Source organism: Dryobates pubescens, chromosome 12 (genome assembly GCF_014839835.1).
Source record: "Dryobates pubescens isolate bDryPub1 chromosome 12, bDryPub1.pri, whole genome shotgun sequence".
Taxonomy (NCBI): domain Eukaryota; kingdom Metazoa; phylum Chordata; class Aves; order Piciformes; family Picidae; genus Dryobates; species Dryobates pubescens.
Window position 1 is genome coordinate 4,077,612 of NC_071623.1, and position 21,191 is coordinate 4,098,802.

General features: G+C 44.4%; 1 protein-coding gene across 1 annotated transcript in view; it reads right to left on the reverse strand.

Moving 5' to 3' along the window:
• Window positions 1–1,737: 1,737 nt before the first annotated feature.
• Window positions 1,738–21,191, reverse strand: part of HTR1F (5-hydroxytryptamine receptor 1F) — a 168,484-nt gene continuing 149,030 nt past the window's right edge. The window contains exons 3-4 of the mRNA XM_054166060.1: window positions 17,478–17,569; window positions 1,738–3,660 (exon numbers count right to left, since the gene is read on the reverse strand). Coding sequence (XP_054022035.1) covers window positions 2,522–3,622 — 1,101 coding nt within the window. The 5' untranslated portion in view covers window positions 3,623–3,660; window positions 17,478–17,569 and the 3' untranslated portion in view covers window positions 1,738–2,521. The remainder of the gene's footprint in view (window positions 3,661–17,477; window positions 17,570–21,191) is intronic.

A 21,191-nucleotide genomic window follows, 5' to 3' on the forward strand; every position in this document is an offset into this window, starting at 1 on the left:
TGCTAATCCTTTTGGAAAGCTGAATGCTATGGTCTTTCTGGAGACAGTACAGCACAGCTGATGCTTAAAGCAGTTTTTCCCTTCAGCATCATGCAGCCATTGTCGAGGATGCGGGGTCTGCAGAGGCTGTGCTCTGACTGCAATGGTAGTAAAATGCACTAGCTGGCACTGAGCGTGAGCCAAATTCCATTCTGTCACATCTTAGTAGCTTCAAAATGTAGCTGTGCTTCTGCTGTGTTAGAGCTGCATGGCATGGCAAGTCAGCATTTCATTAGATGCCTGGCTGTGTTGAAATGAACAGTAAAGCAAATGAACTGTTTCTAGTGCTTCTGAATAGCACCCCATTTGGACCTTGGTGTGAAAAAAGAACACAGTAAGTTGCAAATGACAGAGAAAAATTAGTTCAGTGTCTGAAGTTTCAAAGCTTGTCATCTTGCAAGAAATAGCTCTAACAGCTGTTGTGTCTGCTGGTAGCTAGAGGACAAAATACAAAATTACTAAACTCCCAGGTTCATAATACACGGAGGAGGGTACAGGGGAGAGAAACAGCAGCTGAAAACCTTTCTGGGTTTTCTTGTGTAATGTATACAGCTGAAAGTCTCTTGGGAGAATGAGTGCAGAGACTGGGGATACCTTTTCCAAACTAAGAGTGTGCATAGTGGTCTCATGACTGAGATACTGCCTAAGCTGCTGGCCCATGTGCCAAATTTGAGCACCTTTGCAGGAGACTGCTGTTGCTGACAGTGGAGTTTGTAATTCTTGTATGGAGCCTCAAGTCCCTGCTCCTGCTAGACAGCATTGAATGACTGGCAACGAATTCAGAGCCATGGTCTTAGTGAATCTGTTTGTCTCTGAGTTGTGTTGTGATTCTTGGTGACTCATCTGCACTCGGGGTGCAGGTGACTCATCTGCCCACTGCTCTGCTAGTACCCTTAAGCTGTCAGCAAACTTACACTGCCGGTTTTGAGGCAAGGGTTTTCATTGCACTGGTTAGTGCTGTGTGTTGTGTTTTGGGCATTACAGTTTAAGAGAGACACTGAGGTGGTGGAGTGAGTCCAGAGAAGGGCAACAAAGCAGGTTAAGGGTCTTGAGAACAAGTCTTATGAAGAGTGGCTGAGGGGGCTGTGGTTGTTTAGTCTGAAGAAAAGGAGGCTGAGGGGGGACATTATTGCTCTCTATGACTACCTGAAAGAAGATTACAACCTCCTTTGGTTGTTGGGGGTGTCAGTCTCTTCTCACAAGACACAAATGACAGGACAAGAGGAAATGGCATCAAGTTATGGCAGAGGAGATTTAGGTTAGATATTAGGAAAACCTTACATACTGAAAGCATTATTAAAGCCTGGAACAGGTTGCCTAGGGAAGTGGCTGAATCTCCATCCCTGGATGCATTTAAAAGCTATCTAGATATAGTGCTTAATAATATGGTATATTAGTAACCCTGACAGAGCTAGATAATGGTTGATTTTGATGATCTGAGAGGTCTTTTCTAACCATGGTGATTTTGTGAATAAAGGCTGGACAAAGTGCCATCTTTGGCTTAGCAGCCCACAGAGGGTGTTGTTCATTGTGGTTATCTTTGACTGAACCAGCTGGCCAGTGATGGAGGGAGTGCCTACAAGGTCCTTTTACCTCTGCTGGGACTGAGGACATACACTAGATGCTCTGAGGGAAGAGGATTTAGGGGTTCCAGCCAGTGGGTGTCCCACATGCCTTGGCATGACCTGAGATCACTCTCCTTGCCCTTACTGGAGAAGCTGCTACACAGTGGTTTCCAGAGACCCACACTGGCAACATCAAGGTCAGTGTCTGCTTTCTCACATGCTTTGTTGGAGGCTTCACAGCCCTGTTGCTTGAGGTGGTTGAGAAAAGACTTGAAAGCACTTTGCCTGCTGCTGCAGTACTGTGAGGGTGTAATACAGGGAAGTCCTTCATCTGTGGGAAAAGGCAGGGCTGCATCTGCGCTCAGCTAATCAACATAAGATGATGCTAGATATGTTTCAAGCTACTACCTGTTACTGGGAATGGTTTGGCTCTGTGCTGCAGGCCTGTGCCAAAGTCATGAAATCGTATCTTAATTCCAGCGTTTATTTTCTATCTCCTTATTTGTGACGAGGGTTTCAAACCCGTGTGTTGTTTTACTTAAGATTTCATTGATAACTGAAAGTGATTTTTAAAACATTGTCTTTCTTTGTCTACTTCAAATGTGTATTTCCCTCATATTTAAGGTAATACCTTATGCTTCAAGCTAGACAGCTGTGCAAATCCTGACTGGATTAGAGCCACAATATGCTACCTCTTTTTTCCAGAGCAAAACTGATCCCAGATGATCCATCTCTTTGAAACTTGGGCATTTTATGCTCCCACTACTACTGATAACAACAACAACAACAAAGTCATAATGTAAATGCAGAGTCTTGGTGCTTTTCCTTAAATACAACAAATATCATCTCAGGTATATAAATTTATACAAGTTAAAAACCAATTAATATGTTTGTTCTCCTTATATGAAGATAAGCTCTTAAAGATATTGCCTACAGTGCACTAGCTTCTGGAAGGCTTTCTTGAAATCTTCATTAAAGATTGTGTATATTAGAGGGTTAATAAGGGAATTTATATACCCCAGCCACGCTAGGAAATTAGACATGTCTTCTGAGATGTGACATCTTTCACAGGTGTTAACAACTACTTCTTTCACGAAAAAGGGGAGCCAACAGATCACAAACGCCCCCAGGATCAGACCCAGCGTGGTTGCTGCCTTTCGCTCTCTTGTGCTAGAGATTCTCTGTCTTTTCCAGGACTTCTCGTGTTTAGATTCAGACCTGGGGCTTTTTAGGCTGATATTGACTTTATCGCAGTCCACCAGGGCATCTGATGTTTTCTCTGCAGTGCTGGGCATTGAAGCCGATTTGGTGCTTCTTTCACCCGCATCCAAGAGGACTTGTCCATTTACCTCCTCCCTTACAATCCGGCTGATGCTTCTCCTGTGAAATGTCTTTGCTGCCTTGTATATCTTGTAGTAAAGGATCAGAATCAAGGCCAGAGGGATATAGAAGGCGCCAAATGTGGAGTAAATGGTAGAAACGATGTGGTCGTGTTTGATGATGCATTCGTCATCCCTGCTGGTTGTCTGGTGCCGCCAAAACAAAGGCGGCATGGAGATAAAAATGGATATGATCCATACCACTGCAATCATGATGCCAGCATGCTTAGGTGTCCTTTTCCTTGCATATTCCACAGCATCTGTGATTGCTCTGTACCGATCCAGAGCAATGGCAGAGAGATGCAAGATGGAACACGTGCAGCACGTAATGTCCACGCTCAGCCAAATGTCACACACGACTTGCCCCATGATCCATGTCTCCTTTACAATGTAGACAATGCTGAAGGGCATCACTAGGACTGCCACAAGAAAATCAGTCACTGCAAGGGAGCAGATTAGGTAGTTGGCAGGGTGGTGGAGCTTTCGCGTCACAATTATTGCGGTCATCACTAGAGAGTTGATGGCTGTTGTCATTAGTGCAAGCGCAGATAGCGTAATGGAAATGAGAATCTTGGATGTTACCCATTTGAATAGTTCTTCTGATGTACTGTTTTGTTCAGTTGAGTTGATTAAATCCATGTTCTCTTCTAAAGGTGATCTTCACCAGTAGCAATTACCTGTTGGAAAAGTAAAACACATTCAGAAGGTGTATCCTTAGTCTCCAGGAAGTCTTTATTTTTGTCATCTAAAAAGGCTATGGGCCCCAAACTGACAAGAACCTCAGATTTACCATTAGAAATGATTTTGGCTTATGACAGATTTTCCTGGTTAACACTCTGTGAGGTCCTCTGCCTTCAGAATAGAAACCTCCTCTTTCTCCTTAGTTGTGCTGTTGAGAAGGTTGTGCTTGCGTGGCAAGGGAGAAGACTGTGTGGTGCTTGAGATGGCACGGTGTAGGGGGCGCCAGAGGTGGCTGGGCAAGCAGCTAAAAAGTGACTGATGTCTCAAACGGTGTTCGGGAGGTTTCCTGTTTTGTACCAGAGCTCTCCTGATGGTTGAATTGTGGATGAGCAACTGGCTGACAGGTCTTACAGTTTTCAGTATCTACTGAGCAAGTGTAAAGGTGCTAGGTCATTGATTTTGAGGAGGGTCTTGTGTGATGTGGCCCCTGAAATAGCCCTCCTGGCACACTGACCCCACGCCAAACTGGACTGCATCTACCACCACCTACACCATGCCCCCCATCAAGTGTATGCATGAAGTTTCCTGGAACTGGGTGGAGATGTTGGGATTCAGATTGTTTACAAATCATACCACTGGCAGACAGAAAAGAATCCTCTCTCTGGAACTCTCCCTCCACCAAGTCATCAGCAACTCCTTTTTCCAAGTAACAACAGACAAGGACCTCTCCCCATGGACCCATTTGGAACACCAGGCCCTCAAGACACTGTTAGGCACTGGCCTGCATCAGAAATAGTGTGGCCAGCAGGAGCAGGGAGGTCATTCTGCCCCTGTACTCAGCACTGGTAAAGCCACACCTTGAGTACTGTGTTCAGTTCTGGGCCCCTCAATTGAGACACTTGAACGTGGACATAGTCTCAAGCTGCATTGGGGGAAGTTTAGGCTGGAGGTGAGGAGAAAGTTCTTCCCAGAAAGAGCTGTTTGCCATTGGAATATGTTGCACAGGGAGGTGGTGGAGTCCCCATCCCTGGAGGTGTGCAAGACGGGATTGGATGTGGCACTTGGAGCCATGGTTTAGTTAGTCATAAGGTGTTGGGTGACAGGTTGGACTTAATGATCTCTGAGGTCTTTTCAACCTTATTGATTCTATGATTCTATGATCCTCCATGGTGGTGAATTTTCTTGCAATCTATAAAGTCACCTTCACTTATATTTCTATACCTTTTGTACCATTCTTCCTTTCCTATCATGCACCTATCTTTTGATAATAATAAACTGTTGGACATCATTTGACTTGTTTGTGTTTAAATTTGACTTGTTTGTGTTTAGGGCGAGGCTTGACAGGATGCTTGGTTCCATGGTTTAGTTGATTAGGTGGTGTTGGATGATAGGTTGGACACGATGATCTTGAAGGTCTCTTCCAACCTGGTCTATTCTATTCTATTCTGTTCTATTCTATTCTATTCTATATCTCACTGTGGCTGAAACACAACCAACCCTCCATGCAGATCAGCATGGGAGACACAGCCCTGCAGGGTCTTGCACATCACTACATAAGAGAACCAGCCTTGTTCCTCAAGCAGAGCAGCAGCATCTGTGTGTCTCCTGGAGCGCAGAGCCAGCCCTCCTGCTAAATAGTCTTAAAACTGGTCAGATGTGAAAAACCTCATCTAGCCTTTAGGCTAGCACAGTCTACTCCACTGAGCAATGCAATGACTGTTGAAAACTTCAATCCACAGAAAATGGGCATGCTGCTGCTTTTCTTTCTATAAACTCCTTTCCCCCATCACTATGTGAGTCCTTCCCTGTGTGTTGATAAGTATGGGCTTTCTAAACCAGGACATAGTTTGCAGCAGAAAACAGAAAAGGGAAATGCTACAGCAGAAACAAGAGGAGAAACAACTGCATGATGAAGCTTTCATTTTAGAGCTCCCTGTTACACAGCTCTACAATGAAAGTGCTGCATGTATTAAAAAACTTAAAACAATTGACATTGCCTGGTTGAAACATTACACATGGATTAGAGTCCTGAGAACATCATTATCTTTCCTCAAATTTTGCTATTCTGTGGTTGCTGACAAAGAAAATTGCAGAGAACTTGGATGTTACTTGTTCTGCTAATGAATTTCTCTACAGAAACAGTAGAGCTCCTCTGATGGCTTTGCAGGAAGCAAAAAGCAGTGAAATAGTGATGAAAGATTTTCTTTATGTTCTGGGAATGTGCATCTTACTTTCTTATCAAGAAGAGCTTCTGAGTGCTTTACAGACTGCAACTGAAGCAGGACTTCCCACCTCTTTAGACCAGAATTTTAAGTTCACGGTAAGAGGATCAGATTTCATCCTTTAGTGAGTTCTGTCCTGAAGTTTTTTCTTAGGATAGGATAGGATAGGATAGGATAGGATAGGATAGAATAGAATAGAATAGAATAGAATAGAATAGAATAGAATAGAATAGAATAGAATAGAATTAACCAGGTTGGAAAAGACCTTTGAGGTCATCAAGTCCAACCTATCACCTAACATCATCTAATGAACTAAACCATGGCACCAAGCACCCCATCCAGCCTCTTCTTAAACACCTCCAGTGATGGCAACTCCACCACCTCCCCAGGTAGTCCATTCCAATGGCCAATCTCTCTTTCTATGAAGAATTTCTTCCTAACATCCAGCCTAAACTTCCCCTGGTGCAGCTTGAGACTGTGTCCTCTTGTTCTGGTGCTGGTTGCCTGGGAGAAGAGACCAACCCCCACCTGCCCACAACCTCCCTTCAGGTAGTTGTAGACAGCAAGAAAGTCTCCCCTGAGCCTCCTCTTCTCCAGGCTAAGCAACCCCAGCTCCCTCAGCCTCTCCTCACAGGGCTGTGCTCCAAACCCAGCTTTGTTGCCCTTCTCTGGACACATTCCAGCACGTTCCACACGTTCTTGTGTGTTTAAGGTCTGTCTGATGAAATCCCTAAGTGGGTTTTTTCTGTGAAAAACTTTAGAGTGCAGTGAGTGAGTTGCACTTGTGCTGCACATGTAGGGAAATATGTGAATAATTTTCCTGAGGAAAAATGTGCCTTCCATCACTAAAACTTGCTGATATTTTGAGGGAGTGGCTGAAAAGTGGCTCATCATCCACTGTTTATAACCTTGGACCCAGCTCACTAATTTGTTTTGATATTCTAATGTGGGGAATGATTAGTATGCTGTTGACCTACTCCAAAAGGTTTGTTATCATTAATTTACCAACACTTAATTGTATGGAGGAGCAAGGGAAGGAAATGTGTTTTACGTGGTGATATTTGCAAAATGCTAAGCAGGATTTTGTCCTGTACCTGATGTAATTGCAGCACGCAGCTACTCCCTTTCTCTCCATGCCTCTCTCTCTGAACTTGAGGTGTACTTCACAGCCATAAAAATAGGTCTTTCTTTATGCCAGTGTCACCCCAAAAACCTTCTGAATCCACAGTAATTGCTAGTTTAAGAATATTTTTGTCTGTAGCCAGCTGCCTTCCTGAGAAGGAGTAGGCACATATGGTGTTCTCTGGTGAACGTTCAACCTCTGCTAAAGAAATCTTCATTTCTGAACTTGTATAAATATATAGGAAAAAAAAAAAGTTCTTTGGGAAACCTAAGCCTTGTGTTGATATTCAGCAGCTGATTGTATCTGAGAACAGTTACTCATTATGGTTAATTACCTTATACATTTCTCACTCTTCAGATATTAGTCCTTAATTGCAAGCAAGCAAGAATCAATTTAGAGATAATGAAAGCTGATTAATAGCTTTTGAAAGATTATGCAGTTTCAGGCTGAGTAAGGAAAATACTATGGGCAGGTTTGCAAAACTGCTGTGTAGAAATAAGTAAGTTTCCTTAGCACTGCAGTGATCTGGGGACTCTGTATGAGAAGCACGGTAACAGAAAGATGCTTACTTGCCCTGTGCAGTGATTATGCTTCTCTGTGTGGTTTTGAGATTATCATCTGGTATGCTCAGATTTCATTTAGCAGCATTCAAGACTACCACACCAAGGTCATAGTGTACTACTGTTCCCTAGATAGTTGTGCTAAGGTCTCCTGTTTGTGGGACATAACCTTCTCTTTAGTGGTACCCATCTGAACGTATGTCCTTCAGTTTCTACGTGGAGTATTAAGACCTTCTGCTGTTGCCCTCACAACCCCAGCAGCAGGTGTCCAGGATGGTCCCCACAGGCTGCTGTGCAGACAAAAGTGTATAGCTCCAACTGAGGGAGACATCAGTATTGTGACAGTATCACAGTATCACAGTATAACCAAGGTTGGAAGAGACCCCAAGGATCATCAAGTCCAACCTGTCCCAACAGACCTCACAACTAGACCATGGCACCAAGTGCCATGTCCAATGTGACAAGATCTTCCCACCAAGACAGTGGTTACAGAGCCATTTGGAGAGCTGTGCCTAGGACTTCAAGTCACAAAGTTTGGTGGATTTTTTTTTGGTCCAAGTTGGATGGAGACCCTCCACTGACTGATGTGGGAGTATGAAGGATGATCCTGTAAACAATGGATTAGGATGCAGGAGAGCTGGCATCTGTCCCTCTGCTGTAGGCTTGGCTTCTAAATGTTTGAAGCAAATTCATTAGAGTGCTTCAGTTAATAGAATACATAGAATAAACCAGGTTGGAAGAGACCTTCAAGATCATCACATCCAACCCATCAAACAATCCAACCCACCTAAACAACTAACCCATGGCACCAAGCACCCCATCAAGTCTCCTCCTGAACACCTTCAATGATGGCGACTCCACCACCTCCCCGGGCAGCCCATTCCAATGGGCAATCACTCTCTCTGTATAGAACTTCTTCCTAACATCCAGCCTAAACCTCCCCTGGTGCAGCCTGAGACTGTGTCCTCTTGTTCTGGTGCTGGTTGCCTGGGAGAAGAGACCAACCCCCACCTGGCTACAGCCTCCCTTCAGGGAGTTGGAGACAGCAATGAGGTCTCCCCTGAGCCTCCTCTTCTCCAGGCTAAGCAACCCCAGCTCCCTCAGCCTCTCCTCAGATGGCTGCACATAGCTGCAGGAGTACTTCCCTGCTACCCTACATTGCACATTTGTATTGCCTTCTCTTAGCAGCAGGAATGATCTTCTGCATGCATTTAGTGCAGGGAGGATCCACTCTCAGGTGATACACACAGATGCTGTGGGCATACTGATGCAGTGTACTGCAGCTGTGACTGCCATGTGACTCTGCTGAGCTCTCGCCTCACAAAGCAGACACACCACAGGGCAGAAGAGCTTTGTCTCCTTATGACCCTGTACCTGACATAAGACTTTGAAATGAAGCATGGAAAACTTGGAGCTCTGATCTCTGAGCAATTAATTTACTTTGGTGAATCTTTCAGCTATGCAGCTGTCATAGGAAAGCTTTGGGAAGACTTGAAGCTTCTAGTGCATTATACTATTTATTTAGTTATTTATTTACCTTTTAAAGAATAGAATAGAATTAACCAGGCTGGAAAAGACCTTTGAGATCATCAAGTCCAACCTATCACCCAACACCATCTAATCAACTAAACCATGGCTCCAAGTGCCTCATCCAGTCCCCTCTTAAACACCTCCAGGGATGGTGACTCCACCATCTCCCTGGGCAGCACATATCATAGAATCATAGAATCAATAAGGTTGGAAAAGACCTCAGAGATCATCAAGTCCAACGTGTTGCCCAACACCTCAGGACTACTAAGCTACTAAATGTGCTGCCCAGGGAGGTGGTGGAGTCACCATCCCTGGAGGTGTTCAAAAAAGGATTGGACGTGGCACTTGAAGCCATGGTTTAGTTGGTTGGGTTGGTGTTGGGTGTCAGGTTGGACTTGATGATCTCTGAAGTCTTTTCCAACCTTATTGCTTCTATCACTTTTATGGTTCTATGACTTATGGTTTTGAGCTATCCTGTTTCTATCACTTGTTTCTGTATAGATACTTACTGGAAGTGAAACTAAATCACAGAATGATAAATTAGTTCTTAGTGCTACCCTTGCTTGGGTGCTAAAATTACTTCTGAAACAAGTATTTAAGAGCTTGTAAAAAGTCCTTCTTGATGTGGCTGTGTGTTTTTAGATACCAGCCATGTGACGTGCTAATGGCAACTAACTTATTCATGATCCATCACATTAAATATGAGTAGAGAGAAATAGTACTCTTTGGGGTTATACCATTCTGTCAAAGCAGGGTGAGCTCGTGCTTGGATCTGGTAGAGGATTATATACTTTCAGCCTGAACCTTAGTGTCCCAACAGATGAGCAGATGGGCACTTTCACTTGATTCTTATTGCCCTGTCCTTAGTATTTTTTTCTCCCAATGACTCTTTCTAAGGCTCCTAAAGTAACAGAGCCTCCTCTGAGAGAAGGCAGTGGTGACTGACAGGTTTGTAGGAGAAGCTGCTTGACAGCTGAAAGCAGCTGCTGCAAACCTGCCAGTCCTGGAATACAAAGTAAACGTCTATCAGCAGCTTGAAGTGTGAAGCAGAAATTGCAAAGCTGCTAGCTTTCCAGATCCAGTCTTCATTCCTGCAGGGTGAAAACTTTATTTTTTTTTAATTGTTAAATTTTTTTTTTGTTCTTTATCTGATGCTTAAGTAGGAGGTAGAGTTATTTCCAGTTCTTTGTCTATCAGCAAGTGTTTGTATAGGCTGGAGGTGAGGAAGAAGTTCTTCATAGAAAGAATGATTGGCCATTGGAATGGGCTGCCTAGAGAGGTGGTGGAGTCACCATCACTGGAGGTGTTTAGGAAGAGACTGGATGGGGTGCTTGGTGCCATGGTTTAGTTGATTAGATGGTGGTGGGTGATAGGTTGGACTCGATCTGGAAGGTCTTTTCCAACCTGGTTAATTCTATTCTATTCTATTCTACCCTATTCCATTCTATTCTACCCTATTCCATTCTACCCTATTCCATTCTATTCTATTCCACTCTATTCTATTCCACTCTATTCTATTCCACTCCACTCTATTCTATTCTATTCCACTCCACTTCTATTCTATTCTATTCTATTCTATTCTATTCTATTCTATTCTATTCTATTCTATTCTACTCTATTCTATTCCACTCTATTCTATTCTATTCTATTCTATTCTACTCTACTCTACTCTACTCTACTCTAGTCTACTCTACTCTACTCTACTCTATTCTATTCTATTCTATTCTATTCTATAGGCATGCGGAAGCAATGCGTTGGAGTCCCTGTTTTGGGTAATACTATCTCAGTACATGGGAGTGACCACATTATGGATCTGTGTAAGAGACTAAATCTTGTCTCTCTTGATGTGAATCAACAAAGATAAAATCACCTTTGCTCCTTGCCCAGATGATAGCTGATGTGCATTGGGCAGATGCCACTGGAAAATGACTCTCTGGAATGTGCATAGACGAGACCATCTCTACCCATCAGCTACCCTGGAAAGGGAGGGTGGTGCAAAGGACAATGGATTCACCACCTGGACATACCTAAAAAAATGTATAAAAGACCTGAGCAACTACTGTCTCAAAAGAAGGAAAAGACCTGAGCAGTGTTGCTCTGAAGAAAAATATCAGGAGAGAAATGGACAGACACAGGAAAAAAGACATCACCATATAGTCTGGAGGCAGCAGACCAGGAAGAACTCTCTCTCCGTGTCCTAAGAGCTGAAAAGGCTGCTCAGAGAAGGACCTGGACTTTGGGATCTCTCCGTTCCCTCCTCCAGTGGAGGACAGCACAGCCAACAAGGATGACATCTCCTCCACACCAAAGCAGCAGCAGCCTTCCTCCACAGACCCAAACTGTCTTGGGAGGGGTTGTGGGGGGTGTGGTAATATAAATCCTTTCCACTTCTCTGTTCCTCTTCTCTCTCTCTCTATTTTTTCCCCTCTCTCTCCCTATAGTTTCCCCTCTCTCTCCCCCTCTTTCTGTTCCATCCACATTATTCTGTTCATAAACAGCCTTGCTGTTGATATTTTGGCCTTGTTTGTGCCTCTAAATTTGTAACAGGAATATTCAAAAGAACTGAGTCTCTTTCCCTCTCTGGAATGAGACAACCTGAAAGGTATTAGTCAGCTGGAGGAATATCTCAGAAACTGTTTATGTTTCACTGTTTGAGTCTCTATTAATTGGTGTTATTTACAATTTCCACTTGTAGAAGGTCACAACAGACTAATTTTTAGAAACAACACAAACAACTGTAGAATCACAGAAAAATCAATTGAATGGGTATCAGCTAAAGATAATAGGGGGTACTGATTGACAGCTGGCTGAACATGAGCCAGCAGTGTGCCCAGGTGGCCAAGAAGCCAAATGGCATCCTAGCCTGCATCGGGAATTGTGTGGCCAGCAGGAGCAGGGAAGTCATTTTGCCCCTATATTCAGCAGTGGTTAGGTCACACCTTGAGTACTGTGTCCAGCTCTGGGCCCCTCAGTTTAAGAAGGACATTGAGACACTTGAACGTGTCCAGAGAAGGGCAAAAAGGCTGGGGAGAGGTCTTGAGCACAAGCCCTGTGAGGAGAGGCTGAGGGAGCTGGGATTGTTTAGCCTGGAGAAGAGGAGGCTCAGGGGAGACCTTCTTGCTGTCTACAACTACCTGAAGGGAGGTTATAGCCAGGTGGGGGTTGGTCTCTTCTGCCAGGCACCCAGCCCCAGAACAAGAGGACACAGTCTTAAGCTGCACCAGGGGAAGTTTAGGCTGGAGGCAAGGAGAAAGTTCTTCACAGAGAGAGTTGTTAGCCGTTGGAATGTGCTGCCCAGGGAGGTGGTGGAGTCACCTTCCCTGGAGGTGTTCAAGAGGAGATTGGACATGGCACTTGGTGCCATGGTTTAGTCACGAGGTGTTGGGTGACAGGTTGGACTTGATGGTCTTTGAGGCCTTTTCCAACTTTACTGATTCTATGATTCTAATACAGAATTCTGTCTCCCAAGCACCTCTCAGGAGAAGCATGAGTAAACAGATAGGCTTTGGAGAACGCCCTGAATGTCAGCGTAACATACGAAGGAAGCAAATCTGAGGGTCCTGGAGAGTAGGTGCCTCCAGCGTAGTGATGCACAAAGTACATTTATTGCCTGAGGAAAGGCACTCGGATTTCTTACAGATGGCACAAGAAAAGTCCATTTCTGTGCCTTGAATGCAAGACACAGAAGTTGTGTAGTAAGCCTGCATTTGGTACTTTTATTAGTCATGTTCCGTTTAAAGCGTTCTTGCGTTGGCAGCGTTATATGCCGCAGTATGTTTTGTGTTGGGCACAACAAAGATGATGCTTGCTTTAATTTTCTGGATGGCTCTTTAAATTCTTCCAGCAAACAGAAAGAATCCCAAATGGCTAAAATGACAAAGCCTGACAGACTTTCCCCTGAAAGTTATCACACTCTATTCCTGCTGTGTCATGTTATTGCTCCTGGAGCAAAATCAACAGGAGGTAGGTAGTGCTTCCACTGAAGCGGCTGAAATGCAAAGCCTAAGGGCTTGCTCAAGTTGCCAAGGAAGGTGAACTTGACCTCTTCCTCTGGACCCCAGTAAGAAGGATGGAAGAAGCAACTCCATCAGGACCAGAGCAAAAAAAACCAACCAAACAAACCAACAAATAAACCACAAACAAACAAACACAATAAGGACAGAGTGAAGCACTAAAATAGCTTCTGTCCTCATCTCCCTGGTGTAATTATCTCACTTTCATGTTTTCTACTGAGGCTGTATAAATTGCAGCATGCCTGCTGTGACTCCTGTGACATATCTCCCTCCAAGAGGCTTTGGTCCTTGCTTTGTTGCTTCATGAGCCATACCAGCTGCTCTGTTTTTTCCAGTCTGCAAAATGCCAGACTCTTTGAGCCCAAATATGACAATCCCACAGAATGGGGCTTCCCATACATCTATTACAGGGGGGGGAAGCTCCTTGTCTAGTGCATTTCAAAGGTGTTGCTGCAATTCCTGGGGAGCTCTGCAAAACCTGACTGGGAAGCAGGGTTGCTGCAAAGGTGGGGCAAGCCTGTGATGCGCTCCTTGATGCTTTTGCCACATTCTCTACTTGCATCTGTTGAACTGTGGTGTAGTCCTAATGCTGCTTGTCAAGCCTGCCTGGAGAGTAGTCCCCGTGCCATAGGGCCATTGTATCTGCAGCAACTGCTGCATTTGCTTATATGGAAGAATGAGGTTCAGAAAGTAATTATGCATTCTTTACAGCTTCAAGTGTTGAAGCTGATGGTTTCATTTTTGTCTCCTTTTGGAAAATTAGTCACTTGTCTTTGTTTGCACTTTATTGCATGTCCCTCTGCCATCTGTTTTATTCTAGATGAGGGGGATGGGAAGGAGGGCAAACCAGCTTCTCAGCCAGCCCTCTGGGAGGGGGGAAGGAGGAGCAGCAAGAAAGTCATGGTCCACAGGCTGACAGACTTGCTTATATAAAACAACAAGCATGCCTCCCAAATGCAGCTTTGGTTGTTGGGTGACTGGAGAGTGAGCCTGTTATGAACTTGATCACTGGCTGGAGAAAGGGAAAATTTCAGACCCATATTCCTAATTCTCCAAAGGAAATGGCAATGATTTATGTCTATAATTAGATAAGAGAGTTCTGCATGTACATGTTCATGTGTGATTTTTTTTCTAGGTGATCCTGCTCTAGCATGAGGGTTGGACTGGATCTTCAGAAGTCCCCTTTCAACCCCTACCATTCTGTGAACTGTGATTCAGTTTCTTCTGTTTGAAGCTGGTCTGAATCTCTAGTCCAGACTTTCCAGGATAGTTGCCTCTCACATTCTGTATGGTGTGGAAGATTCCCAGAGCACCAGATCATAGATAATACTGCCTGTGGAAGCTGTCTCCAGCTTCTGCTGCTGATACTCTGAGCTGTGAAAATAAATATCTGTGAGAAATGAGGCATTGTCTGGGCACCCCATCCCACTCTGAGTTCTACATTTAGCATAATGACATCTTCATGATGCAAAGAGTCTGTACAGACAAAGTCCCATGTAACTACATAGTCAACATCTTGTCCTTAGAGGTGCATGGCCCCTTGGATGGTTGGGAGCTGAACTTGCACCTTCCATATTAATGTTTATAAATATGTGAAAGGTGAGTGCTGAAAGGATGGAGCCAGGCTCCTCTCGGTGATGCCCAGTGACAGAACAAGGGGCAGTGGGTGGGAAGTTGAGCCATAGGAGGTTCTATGTAAACATGGGGAAGATGTTTTTCACTGTGAGGGTGATGGAGCACTGGAACAGGCTGCTCAGAGCAGGTTTTGGAGTCTCCCTATGCGGAGATATACAAGACCCACCTGGATGTGCTCCTGTGTGACCTGGTATAGGTGATCCTGCTCTGGCCAGGGGCATTGGACTAGATGATCTTTTAGAATAGAATAGAATAGAATAGAATAAACCAGGTTGGAAGAGACCTTCAAGATCATCGTGTCCAACCCATCATCCAACACCACCTAATCAACTAACCCATGGCACCAAGCATCCTGTCAAGCCTCGCCCTGAACACCCCCAGCGATGGCGACCCCACCACCTCCTCGGGCAGCACATTCCAGTGGGCAATCACTCTCTCTGTGTAAAACTTCCTCCTAACCTCCAGCCTAAACCTCCCCTGGTGCAGCCTGAGACTATGTCCTCTTGTTCTGGTACTGGTTGCCTGGGAGAAGAGACCAACCTCTGCCTGACTACAACCTCCCTTCAGGTAGTTGTAGACAGCAAGAAGGTCACCCCTGCGTCTCCTCTTCTCCAGGCTAAGCAACCCCAGCTCCCTCAGCCTCTCCTCATAGGGCTTGTGCTCCAAGCCCCTCACCAACCTTGTTGCCCTTCTCTGGACAAGCTCTAGCAAGTCAACCTCCTTCCTAAACTGAGGGGCCCAGAACTGGACACAGGACTCAAGGTGCGGCCTAACCAGTGCAGTGTACAGGGGCAGAATGACCTCCCTGCTCCTGCTGGCCACACTGTTCCTGATGCAGTCCAGGATGCCATTGGCCCTCCTGGCTGCCTGGGCACACTGCAGGCTCATGGTCAGCTTACCATCTACCAGCACCCCCAGGTCCCTCTCTGCCTGGCTGCTCTCAGCCACTCTGACCCCAGCCTGTAGCACTGCCTGGGGTTGTTGTGGCCAATGTGCAGAACCTGGCACTTGGATGTGTTCAATCTCATGCCGTTGGACTCTGCCCATCTGTCCAGCCTGTCGAGGTCCCTCTGCAGAGCCTCTCTACCCTCCAGCAGATCAACTCCTGCCCCCAGCTTGGTGTTGTCAGCAAATTTACTGCTGATGGACTCGATGCCCTCATCCAGATCATCAATAAAGATGTTAAAGAGCATTTGAGGTCCCTTCCAGTCTTTAACAGTCTTCTGTGACATCATGAGTGGGCCACTCACTTCCTATCCCCACTCTTTGGCACCTATCCTTACTTTAGTTTGTACCTAACAACCTGAAATGTTCTGTTCAACTGGAAGTGTTCCGGAAATCTTCCGCAGTAAGAAAAGATATTTGAAACTCTTGGTTTAGCTCTGGTTTAGAAAAGCAAGGGGGTTGCTTGTTTGTTTTTATTTCAGGTTTTTCTTTGGATTGGCAGTGAATCAAGGTGGCTGTTCACCCATCCCTGTAATTTGTACAGCTAGTTTCATACGTGCAGGACTGGCTTGCTTTCGTGGTTAGCAACTGAATTTGTACAGCACGGTGAAAATGCAAAACGGCTTTGCTTCTGTTTCCCCTTTCAAGTAACAGTTTGTAACCTGTTGGAATCACAAAGCAAGGAGGTTGAGAGGCAGCTTTACTTCCTTTTAAAGGTAATGAAGCACAGCCTTGTTTCTCTCACTTCCCACTCATCCTTATGCTTTGGGGCCACGTGATTTTTGCCACCCCTCTGAAAACACAGTGTGCACAGTCGTCAGCCACAAACTGATACAACCTACCTTTAAAATTCTATTCCAAGGAGGAGTTCAACTTGAAAAAAAAGAGAAAAAAAAGGGAAAAAAAAAGGATTTAGAATAGAATCATAGAATCAATAAGGTTGGAAAAGACCTCAAAGATCATCAAGTCCAACCTGTCACCCAAGACCTCATGACTAATTAAACCATGGCACCAAGTGCCATGTCCAGTCCCCTCTTGAATACCTCCAGGGAGGGTGACTCCACCACCTCCCCGGGCAGCACATCCCAATGGCCAATCTCTCTTTCTGGGAAGAACTTTCTCCTCACCTCCAGCCTAAACCTCCCCTGGCACAGCATGAGACTGTGTCCTCTTGTTCTGGTGCTGGGTGCCTGGGAGAAGAGACCAACCCCCACCTGGCTATAACCTCCCTTCAGGGAGTTGTAGACAGCAAGAAGGTCTCCCCTGAGCCTCCTCTTCTCCAGGCTAAGCAACCCCAGCTCCCTCAGCCTCTCCTCCCAGGGCTGTGCTCCAAATCCCTCCTCAGTTTTGTTGCCCTTCTCTGGACACGTTCAAGTGTCTCAATGTCCTTCTTAAATTGAGGGCCCCAGAACTGGACACAGGACTCAAGGTGTGGCCTAACCAGTGCTGAGTACAGGGGCACAATGACTTCCCTGTGGAAGTCCCCCGTTTTCTAGTTAACAAGCATTTTTGTGGAATAATTCCTGTACTGCCTGACTTCTAGGGTAATGTGGGCACTTTATGTCTTAGTTCCTCATGAATTTTATCAAATGTGGGTTTTTTTATTGTATAACAACTGTGAAAGCTTTTATCCTGCTGGAAGAAGCTGCTCTGTTTACTCCTGGACAGTGACAAAACAATCAATCTTTTCAAATATGTGTCTGGAAAAGACAGAAGAAAACATCATTTTCAAGCTATGACAGGGGCCAACAGCAGGATCTGTGCTTTTTTTTGCTGTGTACTCACCGGGACAGCTTTGAGGGATAACTGGTCTTGGAAGCTTCTGTTGGAAGAGCAAAGTCGATGCATTGATGTGTTCTTCCTCTGCAGAAGGGGTTCTGCACAACACAAAACAGCACAAGCCTGTGGTTAATCACAGTTTGGAGAGATGGCAAAATTCAGACAGTATGCAAGCCCATCTCTCTCTCTCTTTTGGAGACTGATGCTTTTTAACAAAAGCTGCATACTTCCCAATGTCTTTCCCTGTCCTTCTTTTCACCATGTCATTTGTCCTTATTCTAGTCCTCATGTGATCATCTCAAAGACTGAAAGTCTTTCCCTGTGTTTTGTTAGGCAGGTGTGATTCAATAACCCTATCTGATAGTAAACTCTGCATTGGGTTTGCATTAAAGAACTGTTCTCTAATACTTTCTTTATCAGGACTAACAGACAATTTGGCCTTTTCAGAGAATCATAATATCATGGCATCTATAAGGTTGGAAAAGACCTTGGAGATCATCAAGTCCAACCTTTGGAAAAGACCTCAGAGATCATCAAGTCCAACCTATCACCCAACACCTCATGACGAAATAAACCATGGCTTCAAGTGCCACATCCAGTCCCCTCTTGAACACCTCTAGGGATGGGGACTCCACCATCTCCCTGGGCAGCACATTCCAATGGCCAACAATTCTCTCTGTGAAGAATTTTCTCCTCACCTCCAGCCTAAACTTCCCCTGGCATAGCTTGAGACTGAGGGAGCTGGGATTGTTTAGCCTGGAGAAGAGGAGGCTCAGGGATGACCTCATTGCTTTCCACAACTACCTGAAAGGTGGTTGTAGCCAGGAAGGGGTTGGTCTCTTCCCTCTAGCAACCAGCACCAGAACAAGGGGACACAGTAACCTGTCCAAACACAGAAGTAAGAATTTATCTTCCCTAGGAAGCTTTCTGGATCTGTCAGGTCTCCTGCTGCAGATGCTGTGCTTAGTAAATAAGGTCTTACGCTCTCCAGCGCTCTGTACTCATTTTCATTTCTGGTAGGGAAATAACAGGCTGTCACTCACCACTTATTTCCTTTGCATAATTCTGATGTAGCTGTGCCACTTGACATACAGCACAGATGACAGCAAATGGCTTTTTAAAATGTAAGCAGATGATTCAGAATCATTTTTGGGGAAAAAAAAAACCACCCACCAAGCTAACTTATTGTTGTCCCAGGAATTCAGTGCAGACAGCAACTGTCTAACAAGATTACCCACCCAAAAGTGATCCTCAAAGTTTCACATCGATAAAGCTGCTGAACATTCTTAAGTGATAAGCCTAAAAAACTCCTTCTAAACAAAATCCCAGAGGTGTTTTACTGTTGTTGAATATTTCCCACCCTGCTTCAGAATCTATTTATGTTGGCTTTCTAAGGTCTTTTAAAATGCACTGATTGACAGCTGGCTGAACATGAGCCAGCAGTGTGTCAAGAAGGCCAATGGCATCCTGGCCTGCATCAAGAATAGTGTGGCCAGCAGGAGCAGGGAAGTCATTGTGCCCTGTACTCAGCACTGGTTAGGCCACACCTTGAGTCCTGTGTCCAGTTCTGGACCCCTCAGTTTAAGAAGGACATTGAGACTCTTGAACATGTCCAGAGAAGGGCAACAAAGCTGGGGAGAGGCCTTGAGCACAGCCCTGTGAGGAGAGGCTGAGGGAGCTGGGGTTGCTTAGCTTGGAGAAGAGGAGGCTCAGGGGAGACCTTCTTGCTGTCTCCAACTCCCTGAAGGGAGGTTGTAGCCAGGTGGGGGTTGGTCTCTTCTCCCAGGCACCCTGCACCAGAACAAGAGGACACAGTCTCAAGCTGTGCCAGGGGAGGTTTAGGCTGGAGGTGAGGAGAAAGTTCTTCACAGAGAGAGTTGTTAGCTGTTGGAATGTGCTGCCCAGGGAGGTGGTGGAGTCACCATCCCTGGAGGTGTTCAAGAGGGGATTGGATGTGGCACTTGGTCCTTATTGATTCCTTGGCACTTATTAATTCTATGTTTCTATGATTCTATGATGACTTTGTGATTACCAAATCCTTTAGCACTGTAGAGAAGTTTAGATACTACTTTATCCTGGGGATGCTTGTAGATAGCACAATAACTTTTCTTTTCCTGAGTGAGGAAATAGTATGCAGTTTCAGAAGAGGGTTGAGCAAAGTCATCTTTTAGCTTTAGATTGTAATTCTAACACAAAGCAGCAATGATTCCAGCAGCTCTTTTCTCCTTAAGTTGTATGCTGATAAAATGAAGTTTGTCTTTTAATAGAAGGGTATTTCTTTGTAATCTTGCAAGCTGCTTGCTATATATTTCAAAATATTGAAAGAAGTTGTTTGACAGTGCTTCCACATGACACCATGTAATAGTAACGTGGTGGTGAAGGGAAAGAAGCATTAAACTGACTATCTAATTGCCTAAATCCACAGAAGGCACATCAGTACTACCAGCTGCTTTCAGAGAGCTCAAAAACCTTCAGTGGATTCTCAGCAGCTGTAGCCTCTGGCCTCTGTAGTTTCTGTGCTTTAACATAATACCATGGTCAGAAGTGGGAATAAAGGACAGAGGCAAATGGTTCATGTACTGATCTTCAGAGATGGTAAGAGGCCTGGAAAACTCAAAGACATGCCATTGCTTCTGTATGATCTGGCTTGTTAGGTATGGGAGCAGCATTGTGCTCTGTTGGAAATGCTGAATCCTTCTGCCTGGATTGCTTACAGCCCAACTCTCACACTGCAAAATTGGAGGATTTAACTATGGATTATCACATGAGAAACTTTTTCTCCCAGGAGACTGGAAGAAAACCAAATTAAAACCTTGAAGCTCTTTGCTAAAATGCATTTTTATTTTTACCCTGTGAAGCTGCTGAAATTTGTTGAAAAAGGCTTTTAACAATTTAAAAGCAATATACTGTTGCCAAGTAATGAGAAATACAGTGTAGGGTCTCACATTGCACGCCCTCATGTTGATACACATGTATATTTCCTTGTATTTTTGCCCATAATTTCTATGTTTTCTACTTTGAGAAGTCATTATAAAAAGCTATGTTTCCTTAGTGTTCAAAATGAGTCTTTGCTCTTTGTAGTTGAAGACTATTTCCCTGTTAACTCTTCTGGAAATGAGCAATGAACAGATTCAGGCAAGTCTCCACATCTACATAGTCACTTCCCCTCCTCCCCCCAGTTTCAGTTTTCCCCATTCCCATTAAATAATGGCATTCCATGCTAGCATCCTTTTATCTCTTTGTTCCTTGATTCACAATCCTTAGGATGTAGCTAGGTCATATATATCAAACATTCCCCCTCATCCTAAGATTTGGAATGGAATGGAATGGAATGGAATGGAATGGAATGGAATGGAATAGAATAGAATAGAATAGAATAGAATAGAATAGAATAGAATAGAATAGAATAGAATAGAATAGAATAGAATAGAATGGAATAGAATAGACTAAACTAGACTAGACTAGACTAGACTTAATGGAATGGAATGGAATGGAATGGAATGGAATGGAATGGAACGGAACGGAACAGAATAGAATAGAATAGAATAGAATAGAATAGAATAGAATAGAATAGAATAGAATAGAATAGAAATGAATGGAATGGAATGGAATGGAATGGAATGGAATGGAATGGAATAGAATAGAATGGAATAGAATAGAATGGAATAGAATAGAATGGAATAGAATAGACTAAACTAGACTAGACTAGACTAGACTTAA